The 25,804-nt window shown below is 58.1% G+C and overlaps 2 protein-coding genes across 5 annotated transcripts in view; one reads left to right on the top strand and one right to left on the bottom strand.

The window, feature by feature from the left end:
• LOC143838692 (uncharacterized) overlaps positions 1–21,734 on the top strand; it is a 28,051-nt gene extending 6,317 nt beyond the window's left edge. Inside the window, exons 6-19 of one of the 4 annotated variants that reach the window (XM_077340438.1) lie at positions 178–302; positions 1,073–1,211; positions 1,829–1,984; positions 2,968–3,081; positions 3,996–4,122; positions 6,901–7,039; positions 8,117–8,319; positions 9,331–9,447; positions 10,303–15,813; positions 16,437–16,523; positions 17,376–17,522; positions 19,192–19,296; positions 20,190–20,234; positions 21,010–21,734. In XM_077340438.1, the coding sequence (XP_077196553.1) occupies positions 178–302; positions 1,073–1,211; positions 1,829–1,984; positions 2,968–3,081; positions 3,996–4,122; positions 6,901–7,039; positions 8,117–8,319; positions 9,331–9,447; positions 10,303–15,813; positions 16,437–16,523; positions 17,376–17,522; positions 19,192–19,296; positions 20,190–20,234; positions 21,010–21,072 (7,078 nt within the window). In that variant the 3' untranslated portion in view covers positions 21,073–21,734. Of the gene's footprint in view, positions 1–177; positions 303–1,072; positions 1,212–1,828; positions 1,985–2,967; positions 3,082–3,995; positions 4,123–6,900; positions 7,040–8,116; positions 8,320–9,330; positions 9,448–10,302; positions 15,814–16,436; positions 16,524–17,375; positions 17,523–19,191; positions 19,297–20,186; positions 20,279–21,009 lie in introns of all 4 variants that reach the window. The other 3 variants (XM_077340437.1, XM_077340435.1, XM_077340436.1) reach the window with 3 other exon arrangements.
• A 661-nt stretch (positions 21,735–22,395) lies between these two features.
• SPMIP1 (sperm microtubule inner protein 1) lies at positions 22,396–24,198 on the bottom strand. Its single transcript, XM_077340480.1, has 2 exons — positions 23,662–24,198; positions 22,396–22,567 (listed from the first exon to the last, which is right to left on the bottom strand). Exons 1-2 carry the CDS (start codon positions 24,110–24,112, stop codon positions 22,458–22,460), a joined length of 561 nt encoding a protein of 186 aa, XP_077196595.1. The 5' UTR covers positions 24,113–24,198; the 3' UTR covers positions 22,396–22,457.
• Positions 24,199–25,804: the final 1,606 nt, after the last annotated feature.

Raw genomic sequence — 25,804 nt, 5'->3', positions numbered from 1 at the left:
TTATTCAGAAGAAAGCAGCTGCAGGGGACCCTCTGGCCCAAGATCATCCAGCAAGATTCTGAAGTGGCGTCTCCCTGATCCAAATTGCACACACTGTCCACTCTCCCACAAGCCTCTCTTGCTCAGCGCAACCCCCAAAATGCTGCAATTTGGTAACCGGGTGCTTTTCTGCCGCAGGTGGGACTCCGGGGGCCTGGCCACGCTGCTGGGGGAGGAGCCCTCCAGGGTGCTGGCCGCCGTGGAGAGGAAGTATCGTGTGCTGCAGCAGAAACTCTGTGCCGAGATGTTGCAGGCCCATTACGGTAAGGCCCCGGTCAGAGGGCAGCGGGAGCTTCGTCTCCATGTGTCCCGTGGGGCAGCTAAAGGAAGGAGACCTCCTGGGTATTTAGGGGACATCAAGCCAGAGAGAGTTTTCCGTGGGTAGCCAAGCCAGTCTGCAGCAGAAGAGCTGCGTTTATCATAGAATCCTAGAGTTGGAAGGGGCCATGCAGGCCATCTAGGCCAACCCCCTGCTCAGGGCAGGATCAGCCTAGAGCATCCTAAAGTTTGAGTCCAGCATCTTCAAGACCGACAAGATTTTCATGGTTTGAGCTTCCAAGAGTCAGGCCTACAGAGAGATTACTCCATCGCACTGAATTCCTATTAGTTTACTATGATAAGAGGGGCTGCCAACTACGGGTCTGGAAATTCCCAGAGATGGGGTGGGGGGAGCCTGGGGCAGGGCAGAACCTCTGCAGTGTATGTGATGCCCTAGGCTCTACTCTCCGAAGGAATTGTTTTCTCCAAGGGGGGGTGGATCCCCATCCTCTAGAGATGAGCCGGGAGTCCAGGAGATCTCCAGGCTGTGCCTGAAGGTTGGCAACCCTATCGACAGATGAGGTATGGCCTTCATTCTGCCAGGCAGCAGGATATTGCTTTAGGATGCTTAGGGCTGATCCTGCGTTGAGCAGGGGGTTGGACTAGATGGCCTGTATGGCCCCTTCCAACTCTATGATTCTATGATGCTGCGCCATGCGCTGTGAGGGAGTGGGGGGGGGGAGCCTTTGTGCCAACTCTCGCTGTCTCCCCGCAGGGCCATCGGCATGGGCCTCTCTGCCGCAGAACGTGAAGGAGGACAAGCTGTCGGAGCTGGAACTCCTGGTGGACTGCGGCCTGCGCAAAGGGAGCGTCCTGTCCCTTGCCTGCCTCCCTGGCGCACGGCTCAATGTCAGGTGCATGCGCAAGAAACAGCAGAGAGTGGAGTGGCCCACCCTGGCTTGGGGAAGACCTGGATATTCGGGGGCAGAGCCCAGGGAGAGAGAGGAGTTTGGGGACTATTCCAAACCTCAGTATTGGAATATGGAAGCTCTGTAACGTAATGTGCATGATTCAACAGGGCATGAAGGGTGTCCTGCAGGGGGCACCAGGGAGAAGGCGTTTTTAGCATAGTTAGATCTTAACCTTCCTGGTATTTTTCTAATATTCTCCTCCAGTGTCATGATTGTCTTAATGAGTGACTGCCTGCTCCTTAGAGCAGGGGTAGTCAACCTGTGGTCCTCCAGATGTCCATGGACTACAATTCCCATGAGCCCCTGCCAGCGAATGCTCTACCAACATTCAGCAGGGTGGGATGTCCGAAGCTGCCCTTTCCTCTGGGGAAGTGGATCGCTGTGGTCTGGAGAGCCATTTTCATTCCGGGGGATCTCTGGGCGCCAGAGAGAAGCCGAGTGAGATTTCAGGGAGCTTAGGTTCCTTGGTCTTCCTCAAGGAGGAGGAGTAGAGCGCCTTTTCCGCATCATGCACAGTGGAGAGGTATGGGGCAATGCCTGGCTCTTTCTCCCCTCTTCAGATCCAGGGGGCAGGAGCACGAAGACGAGAGGAGCATGCAGTGCGTCAGCCCCTCGGCCATGGAGGGCACCGCGGCACAAGCCCTGCAGGAGCTCCGGCACAGGAAGCAGGCAGAGACGGCCGCTCTCTTGGCTCAACAGCACCTCCTGGTGGGCAGGTGAGGCATCAAAAAGGGGGAATAACTTCACAAAAAGAAAGTGGGAGAAAACCCATAAGGTTTCTTATAAAAACCCCTCTGGGAACCAGTCTGTACTGACCTTGGTGGCCCAAGGGCCGGATTGAGTCGAAGGCAGTGGGAGGGGCTGTGGCTCCATGGAAGAGCCTCTTTTTGGCATGCCGAAGGTCCCCGGCATCTCCAGCTACATGGATCAGGTGATGTGAAAGACCTTCGCCAGAGACCCTGGAGAGCCGCTGCCGATCTGAGGAGATAGGGCTGCCCATGATGTCAGTGGCTCATGTGTGTCCCTGCGTCCGACAGCCTCACTCCCTGATCGAACGATGGTCCCGTGGGAAGAGCACAAGCAGGGCCTGAAAAGATGGGGTCATGCCCAGGTGTCTCCCGTGGCTTCCTCATTTCAGGAGATCACCCTATAACAGGCACGCAAACGCCATCTGCGGATAGCTAAACCTGCCTAAACGTGCCTATTGGGGCCACGTGGAGGCTAAACAGAGTTTCCAAAATTGGGACGCAGGTTTGCAGAAAAATCTGAATGGTTTAAAAAAAATGTACATGGGGGGCTGAATCCCCTAAAAATGTGCTGGAGCCTGAGAGCCACAGCAGGGGTGAGGACGGTGTTTGTCGCAGTGCGGGTGAAGGCCAGGGGCCTTGCAAAGGAGAAATGCCTTTGTTGAAAAGCGGTAGGGAATGTTTTGTTTCATCCCAAGAGTAGCCAGTGTCCAGACCTAGGGGACCTCATCTAATCAGCTGCAAGCGGTCAAGGTCTCTAGGCCTTCACAGGGGCCATCCCTACCTAGCACAAGGGGGGCCAAAGGGGAGCATTCCAGATCTTCATGGCCTAAATTCACATGAGCTGCTGCCAGGGGCTCATAGTAAATGGAATCCACGAACATCTAGCGAGCTCCAGTTCGGCCACCCCGGGTGTACCGGAAAAAAAACCTTCCACCTTTCTCTTTCTCCAGTACCCCGGAAGCCTCCCGCCGACTGTTACACCTGCATGCACAGGTGGTGCTTGTCCAGCAGGAGGCGTCCTTCCAAGCAGCCCTGCTCATCCCAGAGCTCTTCCAGGGGGAAAGGTAAGTCCCTGGAGGGGTGGGGGGCTGGCCCTCCACACAATATTCAGCCGAGCCTTTTTGATGGGCTGGGAGGTGGCCTGAGCACCGGAGGGTGGACTCCCTCAAAATAGGCACCAGACTGATAGAATCATAGGATCATAGAGTTGGGGTCATCTAGTCCAACCCCCTGCGCTATGCAGGAAATTCACTGCTATTTGCCCACCCACAGCGACCAATATTCTATTATGCCCACCCACCCACCCACCCACCCCCAAACCAGAATCCCTGGCCAGTCTGGCCTGGAAGAAATTCACTTTCCAATCCCAAAGCTGTGATCAGCAATTCCCTGGGCCTGCAAGGAAGGGCCCCAAGAGCCAAGCATGGAAGGACACAGTCCCTTCTGCCCACCCAGTCACAATCTGCCTAAATTCACAGAATCAGCATTTCTGTCAAATGATTATCTAGCCTCTCCTTAAAAACCTCCAAGGAAAGAGAACCCACCACCTCCTGAGGAAGCCTATCCTGCATAGTACAGGGGGTCGGACTAGATGACCCAGGAGGTCCCTTCCAACTCTATGATTCTAGGGTGGCTCTCCAGATGCCCCTGGACTACATTTCCCATGAGCCCCTGCCAGGAATTGTAGTCTGTGAGCATCTGGAGCACCACCGTCAGAGTCTGCCCTGTAAAACATCGATGCTTGGCCAGGAAACTGATTTCTGGAGTCTGGCCTTCAGCCGTGATTCCAGGAGATCTCCAGAACCCACCAGGAGTTTGGGAACCATAATTTACACCAGAGTAGGCCGGAACAGTGAAGGGAAATAGGACTTCCTGGCTGAGAATTCAATAAGCACCATCTAGCAAGGGATGTTTGGTTTGGGTCAAAACACTCGTCGTCTCCTCCACCACAAGCTCTCTGGCGTACTTTCTCTGCCAGCTTTTGGGACTCTCAGCCCATCGTGCCTGAAGCATGCCACCAGGAGTTGGCCCAGTTGCGGCTCGCGGGGCACGGATCAGAGCCGGCATGGCGGGAGGCCAGGATGATGCCAGGGAGATCGATGGCGGTAAGACCAGGGGCAGGGACCAAGTGGCTCTCATTGACATTCTGTGGCACTCAGTAGCTTTGACACTATCTTCTACAAGCTCAGAAGAGCCCTGCTGGGTCAGGCCAGGGAGGGTCCCTCCAGTCCAGCCTCCCGTCTCACCCAGGGGCCAGCCAGTTCCTCTGCAGGGCCAGCCACAGGGCAGGGAGGCCGAGGCCTTCCCCTGAGAAGACCCTCAGAAGAGCCCTGCTGGGTCAGGCCAGGGAGGGTCCCTCCAGTCCAGCCTCCCGTCTCACCCAGGGGCCAGCCAGTTCCTCTGCAGGGCCAGCCACAGGGCAGAGAGGCCGAGGCCTTCCCCTGAGAAGACCCTCAGAAGAGCCCTGCTGGGTCAGGCCAGGGAGGGTCCCTCCAGTCCAGCCTCCCGTCTCACCCAGGGGCCAGCCAGTTCCTCTGCAGGGCCAGCCACAGGGCAGAGAGGCCGAGGCCTTCCCCTGAGAAGACCCTCAGAAGAGCCCTGCTGGGTCAGGCCAGGGAGGGTCCCTCCAGTCCAGCCTCCGGTCTCACCCAGGGGCCAGCCAGTTCCTCTGCAGGGCCAGCCACAGGGCAGGGAGGCCGAGGCCTTCCCCTGAGAAGACCCTCAGAAGAGCCCTGCTGGGTCAGGCCAGGGAGGGTCCCTCCAGTCCAGCCTCCCGTCTCATCCAGGGGCCAGCCAGCTCCTCTGCAGGGCCAGCCACAGGGCAGAGAGGCCGAGGCCTTCCCCTGAGAAGCCCCTCAGAAGAGCCCTGCTGGGTCAGGCCAGGGAGGGTCCCTCCAGTCCAGCCTCCGGTCTCACCCAGGGGCCAGCCAGTTCCTCTGCAGGGCCAGCCACAGGGCAGGGAGGCCGAGGCCTTCCCCTGAGAAGACCCTCAGAAGAGCCCTGCTGGGTCAGGCCAGGGAGGGTCCCTCCAGTCCAGCCTCCGGTCTCACCCAGGGGCCAGCCAGTTCCTCTGCAGGGCCAGCCACAGGGCAGGGAGGCCGAGGCCTTCCCCTGAGAAGACCCTCAGAAGAGCCCTGCTGGGTCAGGCCAGGGAGGGTCCCTCCAGTCCAGCCTCCCGTCTCATCCAGGGGCCAGCCAGCTCCTCTGCAGGGCCAGCCACAGGGCAGAGAGGCCGAGGCCTTCCCCTGAGAAGACCCTCAGAAGAGCCCTGCTGGGTCAGACCAGGGAGAGTCCCTCCAGTCCAGCCTCCGGTCTCACCCAGGGGCCAGCCAGTTCCTCTGCAGGGCCAGCCACAGGGCAGAGAGGCCGAGGCCTTCCCCTGAGAAGACCCTCAGAAGAGCCCTGCTGGGTCAGGCCAGGGAGGGTCCCTCCAGTCCAGCCTCCCGTCTCATCCAGGGGCCAGCCAGCTCCTCTGCAGGGCCAGCCACAGGGCAGAGAGGCCGAGGCCTTCCCCTGAGAAGACCCTCAGAAGAGCCCTGCTGGGTCAGGCCAGGGAGAGTCCCTCCAGTCCAGCCTCCCGTCTCACCCAGGGGCCAATGATTTCCCCTGGAGGGCCAGCCACAGGGCAGGGAGGCTGAGGCCTTCCTAAGGACATCAGGAGAGCCCTGCTGGGTCAGACCAGGGAGAGTCCCTCCAGTCCAGCCTCCGGTCTCACCCAGGGGCCAGCCAGTTCCTCTGCAGGGCCAGCCACAGGGCAGAGAGGCCGAGGCCTTCCCCTGAGAAGACCCTCAGAAGAGCCCTGCTGGGTCAGGCCAGGGAGAGTCCCTCCAGTCCAGCCTCCCGTCTCACCCAGGGGCCAGCCAGTTCCTCTGCAGGGCCAGACACAGGGCAGAGAGGCCGAGGCCTTCCCCTGAGAAGACCCTCAGAAGAGCCCTGCTGGGTCAGGCCAGGGAGGGTCCCTCTAGTCCAGCCTCCCATCTCACCCAGGGGCCAGCCAGATCCTCTGCAGGGCTACCTCTTGGATTCAGGGTTTGCCTCTGAATGTGCCGGTTTCCTGCAGTCACCTTGGCTAATAGCCACTCTGCTCCTCCATGAATCTCTCTCATCCCCTTTGAAAGCTGCTCATTCCTGTGGCCATCACTACATCCTCTGGCAGCACATCCCGCATTCTTAACATGCCCTGGGTCAAGGAGAGTTTCCTTTTGTCCATCCTGGACCTCCTGCCCATCAGTTTCATAGGATGCCCTTCAGCTCCAGTATTCTTGGAGTGGGAGAGAAAGTTCTTTGTCCGCTCGCTCCATCCCAGGCATAATTGTATTCTAAATTTTGGGTTGGTCCTAATTTTTTTTTTAAGATATAATACCACTGTTTGGACTTTTCCTAGGGAGCAGCCCAAAAGGTTCCAACTTGGCAACAAAGAACAAAAATTGATTCTTTGAATTGCAAAATATTTAGAAACCATTAGTTGTCTTATATCAACATCGGGGGAGGGGCGTCTTCTGCAGTGGTGGTTCAAAAAAGAAAGGCTGGGGTTTTATACCCCACTTTTCACAACCCAAAGGAGTCCCAAAGTGGCTGACAAACCACATTCCCTTCCTCTCCCCACAACAGACACCTCCTTAGAGCTCTAAGAGAACAGCTCTGCAGGGACTGTGACTGGCTGCATGAAGAGGAGTGGGGAATCAAACCTCTTTCCCCAGTCGAGAGTGCATCGCTCTTAATCACCACACCACGCTGGCCAATGAATAGAAGGAGGGCCCTGAAAAGGCACTTTGGGACTGGCCACAGTCACCTGCCGAAATCTGAAGCCCCTGGGCAGGAAGCACGAATAAGACCTGCGCTAGTCACTGACTGATGCCGCTTCCCTGCTTTTCCTTCTGCAGCAAGTGCTGCTCGACCGGCTGCTGCTGCAGCACGAGCGGGACCGAGCCTGCCTGGTCCGGATGCTGCAGGCCCTCGCAGGGACAGAGACGGCGCATGAAACGGGCCAGGAGGGGAAGCAGCTGGTCCTCCCCGGAGCAGGTATGGCCAGGGAGCCACGACCACGTCTCCAGTCACCTTCCCTCTCTCTCTCTACCCCTCTGCCGGAGGCTAAGAATAAATGCCAGCAAGGCTGAATGATGACGTAAAGCAGGGTCTCTCAGCCAATGCTGAATGCCAGGGGATTATCCCAACCTCCCCTTGTCCCTTCTGTGTGAAGCCGTGAGGACTGTTTAGGAGTGGGTGGGCAGGTAGTTGTGAATTTCCTGCATTGGGCAGGGGGTTGGACTAGATGACCCTGGAGGTCCCTTCCCACTCTAGGATTCTAGGAGTAGGTCAGGCAAGCAAGACATAAGGAATTTCAGCTGCCTTGTCAGGCACAGAGGGTGGGGAGAGGCTGCCCTCAAACACTTCTACTTGCTGATTCTGTCTTCGATTTGTATCCCGCCACTCCCCAATGGGCTCGTGGCGGGTAACATGGTCTTAAAACCCCATTAAAACACCCCCATTAAAAGACTTAAAAACCCATAACACGGCGGATGATCTCCCAACCTACTTCCCCATCCCAACCAGAGGCGTTGAGAGCATGATGTCCACAGGCCCACAACCTCCCTTCGTCGGGGGGGAGGCAGCCGACCTCCTCCGCTGGTCCCAGCCTCAACCATAATCCCAGCAGAAGAGATCCGTTTTGCAGGCCCTGCGGAAAGATGTCGAATCTCTTGCTTGCTCTTCTCTACACCTGTACAGGACCCTTTTGCAATTTTCCTTTTGCAAGTCTTCCCAGTGCAGTCTCACCCTAGATGAGTATAAGGGCGGTAGGAGAGTAGCGATTGTTTTCCTCCATCCCTCTCCTGATTGTAGCCAGCGTGGGATTTGCCTTTTCCCAGGAGTTGCCCACGGGCTGAACCTTTTCGCCCAGCTGTCCTCTACGACCCCAAGGGCCTTTCCTCGGGCAGGAGGAAGGCCCTTGGGCTGTTTGATTCCAGCACTCTTGAGAAGCAATTTGGAAGCTCCCTGGGGGTCAATCTGTGGGGGGGGAGCATCACAGGCGTGCCCCCGCCCCCGCCCTAGGCTCCCCCTGCCCCAGGCTCCTGGCAATGTCCTCCTGTGCCCCCACAGGATTTCGGGAGGACACCTCTCGCGACTTGCGGGAAGCCATCGGTCGGATGCTGAGCCTGGCCCAGAAGCGGCTGGAAGGGTCCCGGGGGACAGAGGTGCCGTGGCAGGACTGCGCGGTGGCCGTGCTGGTGGATCTCCAGGTGGCGCAGGAGGAGGAGCTGCGGCTGACTATCGAGGACCTCGTGGGCATCGTGGGCGGCCGGGTGAGCCGGGGCGGGAGGGGAGGGTGGCCGAGCCAGGCCTCCGGGTCCGTCAGCTCCGTGCCCTTGGCTCTTCTGGGCAGCTCTCCCCCGGGGATCCAGGCAAAGGCCTTTCCCAGCTCTGCCAAATGTCCATCTTTGCCTTTGCGCCAAGGAACTCCGCCCGCTGTTGCCCTTCCCCTCCAGGGAGCCCTTTGGCGCCTTTGATACCCCTCCAAGCAAACCTTCATCACACTGAGCGGTTGTCCTTCAGCAGTCAGGCCGGCTGGCAGGCAGGCAGGAGAGTCCCTTCTGGGTCACCAGTTCTGCGAAAAGGACTTCTCAGACCACCAGAGGCTTCTACAGCCAGAGTCAACTGACCGCTGTGGGTTTTCCAGGCTGTGTGGCCATCGTGGTGTTGTGGCTCAGAGCAGCGGCTTCTAATCGGGCGAAATGGGTTTGATTCCCTGCTCCTCCTCCACATGCAGTGAGCGAGGCAAACTTGGGCTTGTCACAGCCCTGATAGTGCTGCTCTCAAACAGCGGTTCTCTCAGCCTCACCTACCTCACAGGGTGTCTTGTTGTGGGGAGAGGAAGGGAAAGGGATTGTCAGCCACTTTGAGACTGCTTCAGGCAGTGAAAAGTGGGAAACAAAAGCCAACTCTTTGTCTTCCTCCATTTCATGGCCACAACAGCCATGCAAGGTAGACCAAGCTGAGAATAATAATTGGCCCCCAGTCAGCCAGCAGCATACATGTTGAGCACAGATGTGAAGTTGGGTCTCTCATTCATACCCTAGTCCAGGGGTAGTCAACCTGTGGTCCTCCAGATGTCCATGGACTACAATTCCCATGAGCCCCTGCCAGCGTTTGCTGGCAGGGGCTCATGGGAATTGTAGTCCACGGACATCTGGAGGACCACAGGTTGACTACCCCTGCTCTAGTCTGTTACTGGTTGACGGGTATTTTTTCTCCTGAGATCTTGACCTCCTCCTATGTAATGTTTAATGACTCCAATCTCTCTTCTTGCCCCACAGGAAGGGGAATCCTGCCCCGCCCTCTATGAGAGCCTCCTTGCTCGACTCCAAGAACCACTCCTGATGTCGCTGATCCGGCACCTGCAGCCCGTCCCTCCCCAGGAGAAGCAGACATGGGTGCGTTGGCTCTGTAGGGGCTGCTGTCTTCTATTGAGTCAGATCGCGGCCCCATTTAGCCGAGGATTTTCAACTCCGGCTCCTGGGAGATCTCTGAGTTCTGCTGCTTCAGAAGACAGCCTTCCCCCAGTTTGGGAAGCTCTGAAGACAATGGAAAGTGAATATAGTGTCACCACATTTCAGTGTCACCAACCTCCAGGTTGGGTCCTGGAGATCTCCCAGAATTACCATTGATCTCCCAACTACAGGGATCAATTCTAGGGATGCCAACTTCCAGATGGGCCCTGGGGAGTCCCTGGAATTACAGCTCATCTCCAGGCTACAGAGATCTTCCTCTGGATAAAGGGCCACTTTGCAGGGCGAGCTCTTTGGTGTTGTGCCCCACTGAGGTCCCTGCCCCCCACCCCCCAGGCTTCACCCTCAAATCTGTAGGGATTTCCCAATCTGGATCTGGCACCCTCACCCCCACTGATGACCAGGGGAGACCTGGCAAACCGAATCTGTTCCCAGCTGTGGAGGTTGGGCTCTGAGGCAAAAGATCCTTTCTGAGCACTGCCCCCCAATCCAACCCTCCCAGCGTTCGCCCCCAAACCTTCAAGAAATTCCTAGCCGGGAGAACTTCACATGGTAGAACCCTTTAGAATGGGCCGAGTTATCATGACAGGAGGAGATTGGACGAACTAGGGCAGGAAGGTCTCCCGGAACGAATAAATCCAGGAAAGGAATTATAAGCAACATTGGTACATCCAAAACTCCTAGCTGCATATTCCGTTCTCAGGCAGCGTGTGGGTTAGTACTAGCCCTTGGGTGGTGGGGCCTTTCAAGGCCTTGAACTCTGTTTTGATTTCTGCACAGGAGTTGTCTCCAGGGGAACGGGAAGCCCAAAAGATGCTCCAGAGAGGAGATGGCCTTGACAGTCCTCAGGATCAAAACAAGATGGAGCCCCAGGGCCCCTTGCTGAAGAAGCTGAAGACCTGTGAACATCAGGATGGAGGAAAGGACTCAGAAGACCGCCAGAACTCGGTAGCTCCTCAAAGGGACCAGAACTGCGCCAAACACCAGCAGGAAAGTCTAGACGCTTCCCTCCTACAGACAAAGTCAAAGTCTTGGGGGCCTCCAGAGTTTGTGAGACCCCAAGTCCTGATGCCCAAGGAGTTGAGGAGTCTAGCAGTCATCCCACAGATCCCTCAGTGTAAGGAAGAAGGCCTCAACTGTCAGCCCTTGAATAACCCCCAGGGCCTTCTACGGGGGGACGTGAGGGAAGCAACCGGTCATCCGCCCGAAATTCCTTCTGAAAGGAAGAAAGCACATCTGCAGGGAACAGAACAGAACGCTTGCAGAGCCTCCCAACGCCAGGAAGAGAAGGACCCAGAGTTTTCTGGCGTACAGGAAGCCTTGCTGGAGAAGTCGAAATCTCTTGATCCTCAAGAGCTATCCAGGCCATGGTGTGAGGAAGACTGTGGGCATCTTCAGAGGGAGCACGAGATCCCTGGACCCCAAGACTGTGGGTTTCCCAAAGACTGCCAGCCAGAGAGATGTCAAGATCAACTCCAGCACCATCCGTGTCCAGGGAGCGAAGAGAAGGCCGTTCAGGTCCCGGAAAAAGAGCCAGAAGCGGCCAAGAGGCATGACCGACAGAAGCCGGATGCTCTCCGGAAGAAGACAGAGGCGTCCTGCCCTCAGGAACTGGCAAACACCAAGGCCTGTCAGACGGAGCCCTTCTGCCCTCAGGAGAAGCTACAAAGACATCTGGGTGTACCTCAAGCCACAAAGCCCTCTAAGAAGGCCAAGAAAGAACCAGAAGCCCAGCTTGCTTTGTCGAAGAAGGCCAAACCCCCAAAGCCCAAAGAGACGTCAAGGTCTCAGGCCCCTCTAGAAAGCGTTCACCCGCGAGGAATGCCTGAAGGCAGGCCTCAGGACTTTCCTCAGAGGGGAGCTGGGTCTGTGCAGGGCTCTCTGCAAGGGCGCAGGACGCCGGAAAAGAAGAGTCTCGGGACCATCCAGGAGCAGAAGGAGCCACAAAACCACCACGATGTCTCGCAGAGAAAGTCGAAATCTCTGGCCCCTGGCCAGCAAGGAATTACTCAACCAAGAAAGGGCAAGGAGGACGTTCCGCCCGAGGGGAAAGCACGCTCTGGACAGGAAGCTGAGGCTACAAGGGACTCGAGAGAGCCCCACAAAGAGAAGGACCGGGAAAGCATGCAAGGTCAGGGGGCTGCCCTGCAAAGGCAGAAAGGGGTCCTTCAGATCCAGGACTACGGGAGGGCCGAAAGCCCGCCGCTTCTGTGGAGAGTCCTGTGGCAGAAGGCCAAATCCTTCGATGTGGGGAAGCCGTACGTCTTTCCCATCGAAAAACTGCAAAAGCTGGAGGAAGCTTTGACCCACCGGCTGCCTCCGAAGAGGAAGGGCTCGCCCATGGCCCAGCTACAGATCCATAGCCTGCGGGAGGACCAGCGGCCAGAATCGCCCCCCCTCCTGTGGAGGATCCTGTGGCAGAAGTCGAAATCCTTTGAGCTGAGGAAGTCGGGCGCCTTTGAAACCCGGGATCTGAGGAGGTCGCTGATTGCCCGGTTGCAACAGGGGGGACGACAGGAGATACCGACAGGGGCTCATAACCTCCAGGAGCCAAAGGTCCGGAGGGAAGCAGGTCACCTTCCTCAAGGACCAAGGAACGTGGAAAGGCCCCAAGCCCAGGGAAGCCCACAGAAAATGACTCGAGGACACGAGGAGGCGCCGGGGAGAGATGTGCAAGAGCAATCCCAGCGGATGTCCACGCAGGATGCTCACCCCCAGGAGAACAGAGAGTCAGAAACGCCTCCCCTGCTGTGGAGGGTCCTGGGCATGAAGGCGAAATCTTTTGAGCTGAGGAGGCCGGGCCCACGGGCCTTTCGGACTCAGCAGGCCAGGAAACAGGAACCCTCTTTCCTGGCCGGTCAAGAGATGAAGAGGTTAACAGCGAGCCTGCGAAAGGGAGGCCCACGTGTAGAGCCGGAGCCCCACAGACCTGGCGGCCCAACGATCCGTTACCCGCAGGAATTGCAGGACGCCGGCCCTCAGAGACTCCAAACAACCTCTCAGGCTGGCAACATTTCCCCCCAGGGATCGGGGGCTCTGCCGACAGAAATGCAGCCGGAGCGCCGAAGTCCAGAGACGCCCCCTCTGATGTGGTGGGTCCTGGAAATGGGCCGGCAGGGGAGGCCACGTGGGGAAATGGAGGAGGAGGAAGAGGAGGAGAATCCACTTCAGCTGGGCCCCCGGGGAACGTCCTCCGGCCACCCAAACACGTCAGGGCCCAAGGAGAGGGCAGGTTTGGAGGCCTCCGCGACACAGGAGAAAGCGACAAAAGGCTGCCATCCCGACAGCCCAAGTCACTGCCCCGTCTCTCCACCCGGGGAACAGGGAGGCCCAGGCAACCCAAGCCCGATGAAGGCCCAAGGGATGCTGGGGAGCAAGCCAGGAGGTTTTGCTTGCTCGGGGCCGTCCCAGGGAGGGAAGATCAAGTCAGGCAACAGTCCGGCCCCGGAGACTCTAGGACACAGCAAGACAGACAGTCCCCTGCCTCCGGGAAATCTATTCGGGAAATCAAAGTCTCTTGATTTCCGAGAACTTCGCCCTCCAAAGCCTCCGGAACTGCGGGAGCTGGAGTCCCCTGAAGCTCAGGGAAGGCCGAAAGCCGTGCAAGTCCAGGAAGGTCGCCAGATGGAGTTCAAGAAGCTACAACCTCCGCAGGATCCGCAAACCCCTAAAGCCCAGGAAAGGGATGAGCTGGAGGGCTTGCAAGCCCAAGGCGCTCCAAGGCCGACTCAGCCGCAGGGACGAGGTGGGGAAATCCGTCCTTCTCTGCAAAGCAGCCTGCAGCTCAAGCCGGTGGAGTTGAGGGAGCCACACGTCTTGCCGCCCCAGGAACTGGTTGTGCTTCATGTGCAGGGAACGCTACAAGTGGACCCCAAAGCCCTGACTTTCCAGAGACACGTCGATCCCAAGGCCATCTGCCTCCCAGGGCACCAGGAACCGGGAAGTTCACGGTGTGAGTTCCAGGCGGAAGAGAAGCCCACGGAGATGCGGGGAAGTCCGACAAAGGGTCCTCAGGACTGCCTCGGTCAAGAAATGGCAACGCTTCAGGCCAATCTGATCGGGAACTCCGCGTCTTTTGGTGTCCAGGAACTGTCGAAGCCGAGCTCCTGCCAGAGCCAGGAAAAACAAGAGCAAGCACCAAGGCGTGCGCAGGCCCCTGAGGACCACGCCCCGAAAGATCTAGAAACATCTGCACCTCAGGTGACTACGCAGATCCTGGTGAACCCACAGCGTGAATCTCCGGTGCAAAAGGATCTACGTGGCGGGGAGATCTCACAGCCTCAGGAGGAAAGAGAAGAAAAGGAGCCAGGTGCTCCTAATTCCCAGGAACACACCCGTGTTGAGGTCTTTCAGCTCCAGGAGACAAAAGAACCAGAAGATCTCCAGCCTTCAGCAGCACCACAGATTGAGCCAACAGCTCTGAGCTCTGGAGCCATGGATCCAAGGCCTCCTCAAGTCCTTCCGGTTGAGGAAATCTCACCTGAGAAGCCAGAGACCCCTGAGACTACGGACCATGGGAAGCCCTCAACTTGGCTGTCTCCAGGATATAGCGAGCTCTGGGAATTCTGGAGGACTCTGGGAAAGTCAAAATCTCTTGACCTGAGAGGGCTCCGGGCCCTCCAGCTGGAGGCACTGGGAGAGGCGGAGTTCTCTCGGCTGCGGGAGATGAGCAGAACCAAGATATGGCAGCCCCAAAGAAAACCACAGAATGACCCAGTGGATGTTCAGTCTAAATTTCTCCCAATCCATGAACTTATCCCCAAAGACCAAGCCGCCGGCCAACCACAGGCACAAGGAGGCTGTGAGGTTCAGGGGCCACAACTGATGGGGCTGGAGCCTCTGAAGGACCAGGAGCCACTGAGAACTGAAGCAGAAACCCTTCCTTCCCGAGAACAGGAGGACGAGCAGATTTTCTGCCCTAGGGGACATGAGGCGATAGAGGCAGGGGGGGAACCTCTGCATGTCCCTGGGGCTGCAGAAAGACCACTCAGGGTGGCAGAGCCTCGAGGACTGATGGAGCTGAGGTCTCAAGAAAACAGGGATCTCGAAAGCCCTCCGCTCCTGAAAGGTCTGCTGACAAAGTCCAAGACGCTCGGACCGGAGATGTGGGCAAGGAGAGAGGCGTTCCAGGTGGGCGACGTCAAGAAAACAGAAAGCTGTTTAGGACAGGGTACTCCAAAGACTCAGATTCACAAACAAGGGTCACCGGTCACCCAGGCACCACGCGAGGAGCCTCAGGAGATGTTAAACAACATTGAAGGGACTCAGGTACCCCCGAGACTGGAAAGGGCTGAATTCCAGAGAGAAGCTTCCATGATGGAAACGGGGACAGCCAAGGGTGAGCGACCGCTTTTTGTGGCCTGTGACGTCCGTCCAGAAGAGGGTGATGGTCCACTCAGTTCTCCAGAGAGATCCCAGGCCCTTCCTCCTCACCAAGGGCCACAGTTTGGGATTGAGCTCCTTCAGGAGCTGGGGAGGTTGAACAACGATCGAGAACCCTGCGGGCAACCAGAACAGAAAGATCAGGAGGGTGTTCAGCCCCGAGAAACTCAAGAGGTCTTTGAATCAGAGGAGCAAGTGGACGTTGAACCCCAGGAGGTCCCGCATCCTCAGGAGCAAAAGCACCCCGGATGGCAAAGAACAGAGCCCCACCAGCTGGCAGAAGAGACGATCCCTGGAGCGCTGGGCGCTCTGCCAGGGCTAGAGGAGGATCAAGGGTCTTGCCAGTCCCCAGAGGAACCTGGCAGCAGGTGCTCACCAAAGCTGGAGGGACCATGGGCACCTCAGCAGCAAGAATGCTTGCCGGAAACATCTCCTGGAGTGCCCGGAGTGAGGGTCTCCCACCCCATGAATTCTCAAGAGTTCAGGGTCCCCGCTCTCTTCTGTCCCGAGGAATCGCCAGAAATTGGGTGGGAGTCCCGTGAAGACCAAGGGCGAGAGGTCCAGGAAGACTCAGGGCGTTCAGACCTCCAGGAGCATTACGCCCTGGCCCCACAAGGATCCCTGCAGTGGAAGACAAGATCACTTGACCCCCAGGAGCTGTCGAGGCCGCAGGACTTCCCGGGACAGAGGGCAGAAGAGGGCCCACCTGCTGAGCAGGGGGAAGTGAGGCAGCTGGAGCAGGAGGCCGTGGAGACAAGGAGGTCCCCCGCGGTGACTCTGCTTTCTCCCCCCAGCCCTGGGAGAGACGAGGAGGGGCTGACGTGGGAGCCAGCCCCTCTCAGCGTGGGCATTTCCCAAGAGAGCTCCGTCGCGGAGATCCAACCTGGGAGAGCTTCCGGGCTATCGTGGGTAAGGAGGAGGGAGCTGGCTGTGAAGGCTCTGCGAAGGTTCAAGGGAGTGGAAGGTTACTGTGGAGGAGCGGTAGAGTTGGAATCCTAGAATCCTAGAGTGGGAAGGGACCTCCTGGGTCATCTAGTCCAACCCCCTGCACTGTGCAGGACACTCACAACCCGATAGGTCCCTTCCAATGATTCTGTGGAGGCTCAAGGGGGTGGCAGGTGACAGTGGAGGAGCGATAGGGATGTGAGTGTCCTGCACAGTGCAGGGGGTTGGACTAGATGACCCAGGAGGTCCCTTCCAACTCTATGACTCTAGGATTCTATGAATGGGGGGTGGGCACAGCAACCGCAGTGGGGAACAGGGAGTGTCTGTTCAGAGAAAGAAAAGGAGGGGAGAACCGCCCGTGAGAACCAGGCTGGGGGTCCTCGTCCCGAAAGGGGCAGGGTGTTATTTCTTTTCTCCAGGCAGTTGGCAAGCCTCTCCAGGGCCCTTCAAGGGTTCCATTCGGCTGTTTGTCCAGAGGAGGAAGGAGCCAAAAACCTCCCTGGGATTCTCAAGGACTGGGCTCACGGATCACGTGGGGCCCCCAGCCTAATCCCCCCCCTCCCTGTGTGTTTGTCGTCTCCCCACAGCAAGCCCCAGAGGAGGGCGAACCCGCAGAAGGGGAAGGGGCCACGGGGCCCTCCTTGCCGGAAGATCCGCAGGCCAGGACTTGGCAGGTAAGGGTGCTGGAAACCGGGGGCGGGGGGCCTAGGTTGGCGGGGTCCTGATCCCCCACCAGAGAGGGGGCAGATTGACGGGACAGAACCCTCAGCTACCCCAGGGCAGGAGGCAGGGATGCCAGTCTCCAGGCAAGACCTGGAAACCTTCTAGGGTTGCAGGTGAGTTCCAGGCAAGAGCTGTTTCCCTGGGAGAACGGCTGCTTTGGAGGGTGGGTTTCATGACGTTATCCTCCCCCGAGGACCTCCCCCCCCCCACAAACCCTGCCCGCCTAGGACTCTGCCTCCAGGAATTCCCCAACTTGGGAGTTGGCATCCCCAGCAGAAGCCAACAGACGGAGTACACAGAATGTAGCAAATGACTCCCGGAGGCTCCAAAAACTGTTTAATGAGGGAACCTCCCAAGACCTAAGAGAAGTGGGCCAGTTTCCTACAGAACAAACAACAGTGGCCAAAACCCAGTTGCCCGCAGGAACCCCCCCCCCCCAGTGGGGCCAAGACCCCAGCAGCTCTTCCACAGTCCAGAACAGCAAGAATCCAGAACCCCAGTGCCCCAGTGGGGCCAGAGCTCCAGAAGCACTCCTACCGTGGCCCCCCCAGCACCAAGAAGATGCAGCCCTCCCACCCCCAGACAGATTCCTCACCCTGCCTCCTTGAGCGCCTGCCCATGGCCAGCTCTCTCGCTCCCTTCTGCGGCTGTCCCTAAGCCCCCCTTTAGGTGCAGCCTTCTCCAGCACGGGGGTCTGGAAGGGAGGCTGGTCCTTCTCCTCCTTCCGAGGCAGGGTCAGTCCAGGGAGGGACATTTTCCTTGGTTGACCTCCCTGGCTCACCTTTTGCCTCCCTCCTCCGTAGCTGCCGTCCCCTCGGCCGCCCCGCCGGGAGAAAGCGTTCATCTGGCTCTCCCGCCAGGAGCAGGAGGAGGCGCTGCAGCAGCTGGCCAAACTGCGGGCCGAGGGAGAGCTCCGGCACCGCCGTGACATGGAGCGGCAGACCCTGCGGGTGAGTCCCTTCCTCTTGAGCTCCGTCCCAAAGGGGCGGCTGGCTCGGGGTGCCCTGTCAAGGTGGAGGACGCCCACCCCTTCTTGGGTAGAATGCTGCGCTTTTATTCTCTCCTAAAACCCACGGGAAATTAGAACCTCAGAGGAGCCCATCTAGTCTAGCAGCCCGATGGGCTGACAACAGGGCACAGAGAACAGAACAAGCTAAGAGAAGCCCTGTTGGATCAAGCCAGTGGCCCCTCCGGTCCAACATTCTTTGTCACGCAGGGGCCAACCCCCGGGGGCCTTCAGAAGGTCCACCGGCTGGGCCAGAACTCCAGGAGCCCTCCCACTGTGGACCCCCAAGCACCAGGAAGACCCCTGCTCAGTTTTCCATCCATAAGAACGTAAGGAAGACCATGTTGGGTCAGCTCTTCCAGTCCAAACACTCTGAGCCACACAGTGGCCAAAACTCAGGTGCTACCAGGTTGATGTATAGGAGAGTGAAATAATATTTTTTGTAATTATTGTTCTGTAAAGAGAAGCCTGGTGTACCAGACTGTTTCGTAAAAGAAGGCCCAGAAGCTTGTTCTTGACTGTATCTGATATGTTCTGTTCTCAAGGCCAGAGACCCTTGTTTATGTTACCAGAGGACTGAGAAAGAAGGGGAAATTGCCTTTTGTAACCTTTCTTCCGGTGACTTAGCCATGGGGTGGCCCTGTGGGATGTGCAAGGGGGTGCAGACCCCAGGTTATAGGTTTGACCCGAAAAGCATCATCTTTCCCTGCCTTCAAGGAAACATTATAAAGTCTCATGCAATCCAAAGTTTGACACACAGGCCTTTCTGGGACAACCCCCCTGTGTCACTTTGTTCTTCTGCAGTTGAATAAAATTATTAAAAGGTTTTCCAGTCTAGTGGTCACTGTTTGGGTGCTGCACACAAGGCAAACGATTCCAAAATGCACAGACCGGGCCCTGGCCTATCAAGGTAGTCCATCAGTGGGTAGAACCGCTATCAAGGTAGTCCATCAAGGTAGAACTGCCAGCAGCTGTAGCAGCAGTAGGAAATTCAAGTACTGGAGCTCCTGAAAGACGAATCAGATCTTGCATTTTCCTGAACTTCCTGGTTCGTCTCCCCTCCTCCAAGTCTTAACCAGGGCTGACCCAGCACAGCATCCAAGATCTGGTCACATCGGGCTAGCCTGGGACAGCCAGATTAAGGAAAGAGAGACAAGCAGAGGTGGTCTTGCCCTTGCGTCCCTCTGCAGCGTAGCCCTGGACGTCCTGGGGGGCTTCCCACGCAAGGACTAACCAGAGCGAGCCCTGCTCAACTTTCCAAGATCTGTTGTCATCAGGCTAGCCCAGGGCAACCAGGTCAGGGCACTAACAGAGCTCCCCGATTCATAGGCAGTGTCGTTTGATTCCCCATGCACCGGTTTGGTGACCTTGGGCCAGTCCCAGTTCTCTCAGAGCTCCTCTTGCAGAGTAGTTCTCACAGAGCTCTCTCAGCCCCAGCTGCCTCACAGGGTGTTTGTTGTGGGGAGAAGACAGGAAAGGCGTTTGCAAGATGCTTTAAGTGGGACTCCTTCAGACAGTGACGAGCAGAGTACAAAAAAACCAGCTTTTCTGCTTGAAACTACTCCAAAACAAGTTCTGCACATCCAGCCAATCCTCTCCGTCTCTCTTTCCAGTTCCAAGAGAGGTTGTCTATTGCCAAGCGTCGCAGATCTGAGGACGATCCCCTGGGAAGCAGCCCAGCAGAGCGATGGACACCCCCCACAGAACACCTGGGCCAGGTGATACCTTTGGTCCCCTTGTGTCCTGCAGCAGGACGGGGAGGGAAGGTGGTCTTTCCTCTCAGCATTTTGGCCTAGGTGACAATTGTCAGCCTTTCCTCTTGCCAGGTGCGGTTCACCCCCGCTGTAATTCTGGGGGATCCCCAGGCCCCGTCCTGAAGGCTGGCATCCCTCTCTCCTGACCAGTTCAACTGCAGAAGCCTGGGCCCCACGTTCACAGGCTTCACACCCCCCTTTCAAGGCAGGCCCAAGAGGCTGAGAAATGTCATTGCAACAGTGATGCCGCATGAAGACGAACGACCCCATGAGGAGCTGGTCTTGTTCTTTGTGGAAGGGATTCCAGGCTGGACTGCAGTCAGGATAGGATGGGCAGGTGCCCGATTGCTCCCCCCCCCCTCCCCAAGACACAGAGCAGCTAGAAGTGGAAGCAACCAAAGCTCACTGCAGGACTTTGTAGGAGACATAATGCTCCTCAAAAAAAACAAAAACAAATTTCTACTCCACCTTTCTCCCCAGTGGGGAACTCGCATGACTCTCCTCTCCTCCATTTCATGCTCACAACAACCCTGTGTGGTAGGCTAGGCCAAGCGTGTCACCCAGTGAGCTTTTGTGGTAGGGATTCGAATATGGGCCGCTCAGAGCCCGGTCCAAGACTCTCTCAGAGCGGCCAATGGGCGGCACTCCAGATGTCCGGGGACAATTATCATGATGCTGGCAGGGCATCATGGTAATCGTAGTCCATGGACAGCTGGAAAGCCACAGTTTGGGTACCCTTGCATGCCTCCACCGTACTGGTGCCAAATCCTCATTCAATATTCAACCAAATCCAGTGCTTGGCCCCTTGTTCGTAGCAGGTTCAGTCGCCTAACCTGGCCCCTTTTTGGCTCCAGCAGGATCAAGCCGGACGGAAGACAGCGGTGAAGTGCCACCTGGAGAAGGTGAAACGCGAGCGGACTTATGTCATGCAGTCCAAGAGGGAGAGGTGCGCAAGCGGGGGGGGTGGCTCCCCTCCACCCTGAGGGGCACAATCAGGGCTTCTAACAATGTCAAGGCGGGCTGAGTTACATCCCAGAAGCACAACAGCCCCCATAAAAAGTGTCAGGTCTTTCCAATGACATGTTGACGTTCTGAAGCCCCCCAAACAAGCCACCAGCCCCACCCAATAGGAGGCTCTAGAACAGGGGGAGTCAAAGTGCGGCCCTCCAGATGTCTGTGGACTACAATTCCCAGGAGCCCCTGCCAGCGAATGCTGGCAGGGGCTCCTGGGAATTGTAGTCCACGGACATCTGGAGGGCTGCACTTTGACTACCCCTGCTCTAAAACGTTCAAGATGCCAAGGAGGGAAAAGGTAAGGGGCTGAGGAGAAGGGCTGTCACCACCAGCTCTAACGGGGGTGGCTTTGCAGTGTTGAAATGCTCCCCCCACCCCCCCCACTTAGAGCCCGTTGTATTTTTTCTGCAACTGACTTTACTGAGAGTAACAATATAAAACACATTGCCAAGTCCATTCAATAATCATGCAGACCGATGATATCTCGCTGGCTATGATTTGCAAAGGATTTGCTGGCAGGGGCTCATGGGAATTGTAGTCCACGAACACCTGAAGGGCCACAGGTTGCCTACCCCTGGCCTAAGTCACCTCCGGGAATAGCCGTTGTGGCACCGCCATGGATTCTCTGTGTTGATCCTCACCAACGTCTCCCCTCCCCTGCAGAAATACACTGTGCTTCAAGGAGCTGCTGGATCCCCTGGTGGTCCCCGGAGAGGAGAGTCCTGAGCCAGGTCGGCTGGAGGGGAACTGAGCAGAGGAGACCCCCACCCACCCCTCCACCTGTCTCTGCTGGAGCCCGTCTTGGACTTGGAAAGAGGGTGGCGCACAGAACACACCCAGAAAGACCGTCACATTCTGCACTTTATGCAAAATTTGGCATTAGAGGCCTGCAGTTTTGGCACGCGCAGGCTGTGTGGGACCCTCACCCCCATGCCACCCTCCCCCACATCTGGGCTGGGGAAGTCCTGGACAAGCAGCGGGAGGGGTCCCAAATCGGTACATTTCCGGTTCACAGCTATCCTCCGTTGAATTGCTGGGTTGTGTCTTTAAATGCTTCAGTGACTGTACAGGATGACGCACCCTGACAGCTCACCAAAAATAAAGGGGGGAGGCGGGTTATAAAGGAGCCAGATTCTCAATGTCTGTGAAAGAGAAACTGAGGGGTAGAACTGATCAGGCAAGGCGGCAAGACGGTGCAAACAACCCTGTTGAGAGAGTTAGAATCCCAGCAGGAACAGACTGGCTGGAAAGGGCGGGGGGGGGGTGTTGTTGTTTCTTCTTTAAACATCATCCTTGTCCTCTGCCTGGGAGGCTTATTAAAGGAATAGATCACTAAGGTGGGCAAGGCCTCGCTACCCGTCCAGAAAGGAAACGGCATAAAGTTACCACACTTCACGGGGGGCAGCGATCTCCGGAATCCGGCCTGAACTCCTGGCCACACCTATCAGTTCCCCTGCTTAGGAAGGTGGACTCCAGCAGGGGCGGCCAAATTGTGGCTCTCCAGATTTCCGTGGACTACAACTCCCATGAGCCCCTGCTAGCAGGCATCTGTGGACTACAATTCCCATGAACCCCTGCCAGCACATGCAGGGGCTCATGGGGACTGTAGTCCATGGACACCTGGAGTGCGACAGTTTGGCCACCCCTGCTGTAGGGCACGACCCCCCTGCTGAGGACCCTGGAGCCCTCCCCCAAATCTCCAGCTTATTTCCCAACCAGAAGTCGGCAATCCCAAAAGAGCACGGCCACACCGTCCTCCCCGACAAGCCCCTCAAGCTTGAAAACCCCAGGGGGGCTTGTCAGAGGTCCACGGCAACCTGGCCGCATTTTATTATCGTTTTGTAACACGGAAGGGGTGTCAAGGTCTCGGGTAGCCCCACCGGGCTGAGTTCCCTGCTCACTGAACCCTGAGGCTCCCCCTCCGACCCACCGCCCCCAACCCCACACCCCACACCCCAGCCAGCCCCTGCCGTGCCTAGCGATGCTCATGGGCACCAGGTGGGGACCCTGCGAAGGACCAGCACAAGGACGTTCAAGGGCGACAACAGTGGCAGGATCTTGTTTGCGGACACGGCAGGCCACGAGAGGGAAGCCCCCACCCACCCCCCCGCTCAGAGGGCCACGTCCCGCGGGTGCAGCAGGGAGAAGGCGCCGTTCCTGCGGAAGAAGCTGTCGATGCGGCACTTGGGGACGGGGGCCACGTAGGAGGAGGCCATGTTCCCTGGAGAGAGAGAGAGAGAGAGAAGGGGGAGAGGGGGGAGCGGTCAGGAACGGAGTGGGGGGAGCTTCACGGCAGCAGAGCCCACCCCCACCTACTCCGGGCGCACGGATCAGATTCCCGCTCGACCCCGCTTCCGATGAACATAAAGAGCAACAGCAACTGATTGAAGAAATGGGAGAAGGCTCTTGATTATTCTTGCGGAGACTGACTTGACAGGCAACCCGTTGATTATTATAACGCAAGCCCATGTTTCCCCCCCCTTCTAACCTAAACAGGCCCCAGTTAAAGGAGGCCGAAATCTCCTTTTTCAGTCCCACGGAAGGCACATGGAGGAACCTTGCGCCTAGGGGCACTCTACGTCATTGGAGCCCCACTGACCCAGGCCAGGCCCCCCATAACATTCTGCCCTCCTTCTCCCACAAGTCTGTCCCATGAAGGAATTTACTAATCTGACCGCACAGGTCAGGAAGCAAAACAGGCTGCAAATCTTTGGCTCACTTCCCCTCCCGCCCCCCCCCCCTGTGGCCTTGACCAGTAGCAATTGGCACCAACAAGGTGCGACTGACACCCCATCAGAATTCACAAAGAACAAGGTCAGGAAACCACGGCAGGAGGCCGACAGGTCCTGACAGCACCCACACATCTGGAACGAGGGAAAGGGCTCCTTCAGCAGGCCCCTGAAGGCTTCCCCCCACCCCCTGGCGGACCATAAAATCATAGAGTTGGAAGGGACCTTATGGGTCATCTAGTCCAACCCTCTGCACCATGCAGGACACTCATGACCCTCTCGCTCACCCACTGTCACCTGCCACCCCCTTGAGCCTTCACAGGATCAGCCTCTCCGTCAGATGGCTCTCCAGCCTCTGCTTAAAAATCTCCAAAGAGGGGAGAACCCACCACCTCCCGAGGAAGCCTGTTCCACTGAGGAACCACTCTAATTGCCAGGAACTTCTTCCGGAGGTTTAGATGGAATTTAGAATCAGAGTTGGAAGGGGCCTCCTGGGTCATCTAGTCCAACCCCCTACACTGTGCAGGACACCCACAACCCTCTCGCTCCTCCACTGTCCCCTGCCACACCCCTGGTGCCCACTTACCCATCTGCCACCCGTAGTTGAAGTTGGTGGTGATGGGAAAGGTGTATTTGTCCTCCGGCCGGAGGAGCGCGCGGGTCTTCAGGTAGCGGAAGCGCCCCTCGTCCTCGTGAGAGATGCCCTGGTACAGAAGGTCCCGCACCTCCCGCAGGGCCGGCTTCATCTCGGTCTGCAGCACCATCTCATCGAGCCCCATCAGGTCGCGTTCCCTGGGGGGCTCCGGGGGAGGAGGGCGGGGAGGGCTCTTGGGCTTCTCCGGGAGTGGTGCCGTCACCGAGGGCAGCTTGAGGGTCGTCTCCACGGCCTTCTTGCGCCGCTCCCGCTGGCGTTCCTGCTTGGCCTTGACCAGGGCCCCGTATTTCTGGTGCCAGCCGAAGCGCAGCATGATCTCCTTGAGGTATTCTTCTTTCCAGAAGTTCTGCTGCAGGGAGTCCATGTTCAACGGCCGGGCCATGTTTGGACCGAGAGAGGCTTCGGCGCTACGCTGTGACAACTCAGACCACGAATGTCCACGCGACTTGCCCTCTTCTCAAGCCACCTCTTCTGGCAACCTCTTCTGCTCTTCCCTTACCTGTCTAAGGGGAGGCCTTTGAGTTTGCTGAGCTTTTCGGGGGCTGCTTGACCTGCAGGCCACTCGCCCCTTGTGAGCTCACAAGGTCCTTCTTGGGGAGGGACCTATGAGCTTGAGCCCACTGCACAGCCTGGCCTCCTCAGTCATGGAGGGTGAGGACAGGGGAGCCGACCGCCCAAGGAAGGCTGGTGACCTTCTGGAATTACAGCTGACCTCCAGATGACAGAGAGGAGTCTCCCTAGAGGAAATATTTGCCGGGCGGCCCCTGTGAGACACGAGGCTGGGCTGGAGGGACCCTCCCTGGCCTGACCCAGCAGGGCTCTTCTGAGGGTCTTCTCAGGGGAAGGCCTCGGCCTCCCTGCCCTGTGGGTGGCCCTGCAGAGGAACTGGCTGGCCCCTGGGTGAGACAGGAGGCTGGACTGGAGGGACCCTCCCTGGCCTGACCCAGCAGGGCTCTTCTGAGGGTCTTCTCAGGGGAAGGCCTCGGCCTCTCTACCCTGTGGCTGGCCCTGCAGAGGAACTGGCTGGCCCCTGGGTGAGACGGGAGGCTGGACTGGAGGAACCCTCCCTGGCCTGACCCAGCAGGGCTCTTCTGAGGGTCTTCTCAGGGGAAGGCCTCGGCCTCTCTGCCCTGTGGGTGGCCCTGCAGAGGAACTGGCTGGCCCCTGGGTGAGACGGGAGGCTGGCCTGGAGGGACCCTCCCTGGCCTGACCCAGCAGGGCTCTTCTGAGGGTCTTCTCAGGGGAAGGCCTCGGCCTCCCTGCCCTGTGGCTGGCCCTGCAGAGGAACTGGCTGGCCCCTGGGGGAGACGGGAGGCTGGACTGGAGGGACCCTCCCTGGCCTGACCCAGCAGGGCTCTTCTGAGGGTCTTCTCAGGGCAAGGCCTCGGCCTCTCTGCCCTGTGGCTGGCCCTGCAGAGGAACTGGCTGGCCCCTGGGTGAGACGGGAGGCTGGACTGGAGGGACCCTCCCTGGCCTGACCCAGCAGGGCTCTTCTGAGGGTCTTCTCAGGGGAAGGCCTCGGCCTCTCTGCCCTGTGGCTGGCCCTGCAGAGGAACTGGCTGGCCCCTGGGTGAGACAGGAGGCTGGACTGGAGGGACCCTCCCTGGCCTGACCCAGCAGGGCTCTTCTGAGGGTCTTCTCAGGGGAAGGCCTCGGCCTCTCTGCCCTGTGGCTGGCCCTGCAGAGGAACTGGCTGGCCCCTGGGTGAGACGGGAGGCTGGCCTGGAGGGACCCTCCCCGGTCTGACCCAGCATGATGTAGTAAAGAGCAGAAGCCTCTAATGTGAACTGTGTACATGCAGCCAGTTGACTGACCTTGGGCTAGTCACAGTTCTCTTAGAGCTCTCAGCCCCACATACTTCATATGGTGTCTCTCCCCGAAGGAGTCTCAAAGCGGCTTCCAATCGCCTTCCCCTTTCCTCTCCCCACAACAGACACCCTGTGTGGGACGTGGGGCTAAGAGAGCTCTGACAGAACTGCTGTGTGAGAGCAGCGCCATCAGGGCTATGATGAGCCAAGGTCAGTCAGCCGGCTGCACGTGGGGGTGCAGGGAATCCACCCCGGCTCACCAGATT

The sequence above is a fragment of the Paroedura picta genome, chromosome 5, assembly GCF_049243985.1.
Source record: "Paroedura picta isolate Pp20150507F chromosome 5, Ppicta_v3.0, whole genome shotgun sequence".
Taxonomy (NCBI): domain Eukaryota; kingdom Metazoa; phylum Chordata; class Lepidosauria; order Squamata; family Gekkonidae; genus Paroedura; species Paroedura picta.
Note: the sequence above shows the minus strand (reverse complement) of the source record. Positions and strands in the feature narration are given on the sequence as shown.

What these genes read in the sequence shown, in the direction of transcription:
- SPMIP1 (XM_077340480.1), bottom strand. Translation starts at nt 24,112, where the DNA reads ATGGCCCGGCCGTTGAACATGGACTCCCTGCAGCAGAACTTCTGGAAA. An exon ending in CAACTACGGGTGGCAGATGG is followed by an intron (nt 22,568 to 23,661) that starts GTAAGTGGGCAC and finishes CTCTCTCTCCAG; the next exon opens with GGAACATGGCCTCCTCCTAC.